The sequence below is a fragment of the Salvia hispanica genome, chromosome 4 (assembly GCF_023119035.1).
Source record: "Salvia hispanica cultivar TCC Black 2014 chromosome 4, UniMelb_Shisp_WGS_1.0, whole genome shotgun sequence".
In the NCBI taxonomy this organism is placed as follows: Eukaryota; Viridiplantae; Streptophyta; class Magnoliopsida; order Lamiales; family Lamiaceae; genus Salvia; species Salvia hispanica.
The window spans coordinates 8,540,069-8,544,880 of record NC_062968.1 but is presented as its reverse complement, the minus strand read 5'-3'; the positions used below and the strand labels follow the sequence as shown (position 1 = coordinate 8,544,880).

Below are 4,812 nucleotides of genomic sequence, written 5' to 3'. Positions count from 1 at the left end.
TTTCCTTGTTAGTATGTCTCATACTCCCACAAGAGTATACGTATTCTAATTTTGAAAGCTTTTTTTCTCTAATGAGGTGAGACTCATTCTTCACTAACAATACTTTAATTACTTTTTCTTTCTATCTCTCTTACTTTATCAATTGTGTATTAAAATCTGTGTTCAACCAAAAGTGCATGTTCTTATGTGAGAGATGGATTAATTATAACTAGTATAAACTTGTCAAGCAATGCAAATTGACTTTTTAAAAAAGTACTCCCTCCATCCATGATTAAGTATCCTAAGTTGATTTGACATGAATTTTTAAAAATGTCATGGAAAGTGGGTAGAAAAAATTAGTTTTTAAATAAAATATGAGTAAGCTGAGTTACTCGAATGCGGGCCTATTACTAAAAGTAGTAAAAAGTAAATAAGACACTTCATTGGATGATGGAAAAATAAACTTTAGACAGTTAATCATGGACGGAGGGAGTTCAATCACAAAATGACTTATAGTGAGCACCCATCGCCCAACTTTTTCGTCCAACATGATTTTAGGGGTTTCGAATAGTACCCTTTTAAATTCATCGAACTTAGAAAGGAAATTGAAGAAATGGTGTTAAGCAAATTGATTACCACACCTTTTTAGTTTTCTTTAATAATAAAATGACATATTTCTATTTCTGATAACTTTTTTTAACATCCTAATATATTTTTTCTTTCTACAATTAAATATGCAACTCCTTTTCATCCATTTAATATTTTTCATCCACATTTTCTCTCTTCAAATAAATGCATTATCAAACGTCTTCTAAAATCCCATGTTAATTAATAAATGTGTCTATCTTGGCCAGGACAGAGGGAGTAGTAATTAAATTTCGTATGAGACTAATAAATGATAGGCGGAAGTTAGATGCCACAGAAGAAATAAGGAGTACAAAATAAAACCCACTGCCAGATATAAAATCAATGTCTCACACAAGTTGAAACAATGTCTCAAAATCGACCGATTCAGCAACCTAAATATTGTTGCAGTAATTTGACAACAGCAAAATTTTAACATTCAACAAAAACATGTAGAAAGATCAATACTCTGAAGGTGAAATAACATCATCAATCTTCAAAATCATCTTCACAACTTGAGTTGCAAGCAGAATCTGCTGCTGTTTCCCAATCAGAGTCTCAAAAACGTTCTGCTCACGCATGTCGTTCGTGCCAACGTCGTTGCAATCGATACCACAGCAGTTGTTGTTCTCCTGCACATTGAAAGTGTCCGTGTTCAAGTTCATCAGATAGCATACTAACAATATCACAATGAAAACATGACGAAAAGAGTTTGCAATAAATGAAGCAGGGTGTGGTGTTACTTTGATTTGCTGAGATTTCACAGCAGATAGAGTTTCAATAGGTTGGAGGCCGCTGTTTTCAGCCAGCGCCATTGGGATAGCATCTAAGGCATCTGCGAAGGCTCTGATTGCATACTGCAAAATCGAAATCGAAAACGAAATGTAAAGCTAAAAAGTATCTTGGAAATGAAGGTGCAAGAGGGATGGGGCGGACCTGCTCGACTCCGGGGTACTTATCAGCTGCTGCTTCTACGGCAATTGAGCAGGAAATCTCAGCTGAGCCACCACCATATACTATGGAGTTGTTACGGATGAGATTCCGAGCAACACATAAGGCATCATGAATACTGCGTTTTGTTTCCTCTATCATCATCTTGTTACCTAAAGCATTGTCAAGAAACTGGAATCAATTCAAGTCCATGTCTGTTTCGCACTTGCCTAAGAACTTAACCAAATATATCAATCATGCTCTAGCAACACAAGCAGAATTAAGTTATATAACTCATGATAAATAACAAGTACTGAATTGATTGTAGACAATCTCAGCTCAGCGTCTTGTAGATTGAAAAATCATATCAAAATGTAGAACTATAATACATAAATGAATACCTACCACCACGTATAAATATTGTTACGGCTCTGGAATTCGCACAGTGTTCAATATATATCATCCGATCCTTAGTGGTGCCAAAGGCTTTTTCCCGAACCAAGCCAGCCTGGCATGTGTAACCCAAATAGTTCAGACATACGGTGTGTCGGTGTCTAGGATGAGAGTATGAACTATGATGAAAGGTCAAACGAACGTGTGGTAGAATCTTACCTTGCCCAATTTTTCTGTTGTCAACTCCTGAAATCTGGGCACAATTCTCCCACCTAGTAACAAAGTCAAGAAAGAGTTTCATGAGAAAGGCCAACTAGAGAAAGTAACATAAGTATAAGAAGATTAATACTTCCTCCGTTCCATGTTAACTGAGTCATTTTTCTATTTCAGGAAGTTTCAAGATAATTGAGTCATTTCTATTTTTGGCAAAAAGTAACTTTCTCTTTTACTTTATTCTCTCTTCATCTCTCTTACTTTATTCACCATCCCTTTAACACACTATTCTTAAACTTCGTGCCGAAAAGAAATGCCTCAATTAACAAGGAACGGAGGGAGTATAATTGCAGGATTTCCAAAAACCTGTGGCAATGGCTATCAGCTCTAACTCCACGCCACCAACCCATCTAACAGCAGGCAAATTCCTGTGCATCAACAAGTGGTTTGCCTCATCATCAAAACCCCATTGGCAGATTACCAGAGTGGCCCCAACATCCTGTGACACATTGATGATTTCAATTACACCAGTGTCTTTACCTCTCCCAAAATTTCAAGCATATATACAAAACATAGATCCTACCATCACAAGGATCAACATGATCACAAACTTTGTCAACATTGTAGAAAAGTAATGAAGAAGCGTACAACAAAACAATGTTCAAACAAAAGAATATGCAGAAATAGATCACCTTGCATTTTTGAACCATATCATCGAAGTACTTCTGCTCTTGTTGACGCAAAGTTTGGAACTTTTCCACAGTATCAATATCAACCTTATGTTTAGTCTTTGGCTTCGGAGGCTCAAAGGGGCAAGTCAAAATTGCAATATGTGCATCCTCGATCTGCTTAGGCATTTGGGGATGACTCATATCTTTGTCTACAACAATTCCATAAATTAGTTCCGTATCCTCGAGCTTCCCACCAACTTTTCCTTCTACTTTAATTAAGTCTAGATTGACATCCCTCCTCTCTAAATCTGCAACAGCGAGCACAGCTTTGACTGCAATCTCAGCCAAACTTCGCTTGCACCTATTCACTCTGCAGAGAGCATATTTGACATTACCAAGAGTCCAATACAAGTCAAAATCAGCAGATTGAAGTGTTAGGATCCAAACAGTCACAAAGTCCATCAAGCACATTTTACAGCATTAAGACAATAATATTTAGAAATTGCCCAGAACACAAAAAATTAAACAAATGAAATTTCATTCTCAAAAGCCGCAGCAGCAAAAAGGTTACGAGATTATTGCAGTAGAAAAATTCATCAAAACAAGTTCTAAAGCTTCGTCTAAGTGCATAAGCAAAGTCAATATATTATTATTAACAGCCAAAAATACTCTTACAGCACAACTAAAGTTCTGATCTGGAACTCCTAAGAATAAACACTTCACTACAGTTCACAGTACACATAAAAAAAGTCAAGAAACACAACAATTTCCAAACTCAGACAACAAAAGAAACACAATATATTCAAACAATAGCATGAGTATCTCAAACAAGCGCATATCAAATTATCAACTGCAAACAACACTTACATCTTAGATGATAAAGTAGTCATACAAGTCCGGATTAATGGCTCCGCATCCGCACCACTAAATTCAAATTTATGCGCAATACGCTCCAAATGCTCAAAGGCAATCCTAGAAGCCAGTTCATATCCCTCTGCAACCCTAATTGGGTGAATTCCACGCTCCAACAGCTTCTGAGCTTGCTCTAGAAGAGCACCAGCCATTACAACGACTCCAGTTGTCCCGTCCCCAATCTCATAGTCCTGACTCCGAGACAGCTCCACCATAAGCTTAGCAATCTGATTGTCAACATCCATCTGCTCCAAGATGGTCGCACCATCATTTGCTGACACCAAAAGTAAAACAATTTTCACACAGAATCTCAACAAATTCAATTCACGAAGCTACAGACATCATCTAAAAACCTAAGAGCTAACTTATGGTAAATTCAATTCAATCCACGAAGCTATAGACATAATCTGAATTAAAAGCTGCAGGCATTCGAAAACCCTAGGAGTTGCAAAATAGAGTGAGTGCTTACTTATGGTGACCTCTCCATCGGGGCTCTGGAGCATCTTATCCATGCCTTTAGGGCCGAGGGAGGTGCGGAGGATCCGAGCGACGGCTTTGCCGGCGGCGATGTTGGCCTTCTGCGCATCAAGGCCGCGCAATCTGGTTTTCTGCTCCTGCTCGCGTAAGATGATGAAGGGGCGGCCGAACTCGTCGAACGCCAGTGCCATTGTCGCGGATCAAAGCTTGAATCGAAAATGAAGAGTGCAGGGAAGGAGAGTGATGTGAGATTTTTCCAGAAGATTCAAGTATGCCCTAGTTTACTTCATTTTTTGAGTTAGTGGCATTACTGTAATATTGATTTTTATACAATTTTTTTTTAAAATATTCCTATATTAATTGTTTTGAGTTGATTGGTCGTTTCTAAAACACTGCGCCCAAGCTAATAAATTTAAGTAGGTACTCCCCTATTTGAAATGTTATCCACATTTATTTAGGCGTGAGATTGAAGAAATGTGAGTGGAAAAATATAATAAAATATATATTGTACTTTTATATATTAGTTTTATAATAGAATGAGTGTATAGAGAGTTATTGGAAAGCAGTCGTGGACATAGAAATAAATTGTGATAGAGGCTTTATTAAAAATTTT

The 4,812-nt window shown here is 37.3% G+C and overlaps 1 protein-coding gene across 1 annotated transcript; it reads right to left on the bottom strand.

Moving 5' to 3' along the window:
• Nucleotides 1-907: 907 nt before the first annotated feature.
• Nucleotides 908-4,472, bottom strand: LOC125218708 (T-complex protein 1 subunit epsilon). Its single transcript, XM_048120447.1, has 9 exons — nt 4,192-4,472; nt 3,678-3,996; nt 2,832-3,180; nt 2,506-2,638; nt 2,146-2,198; nt 1,939-2,041; nt 1,540-1,706; nt 1,347-1,460; nt 908-1,235 (listed from the first exon to the last, which is right to left on the bottom strand). Exons 1-9 carry the CDS (start codon nt 4,388-4,390, stop codon nt 1,065-1,067), a joined length of 1,608 nt encoding a protein of 535 aa, XP_047976404.1. The 5' UTR covers nt 4,391-4,472; the 3' UTR covers nt 908-1,064.
• Nucleotides 4,473-4,812: the final 340 nt, after the last annotated feature.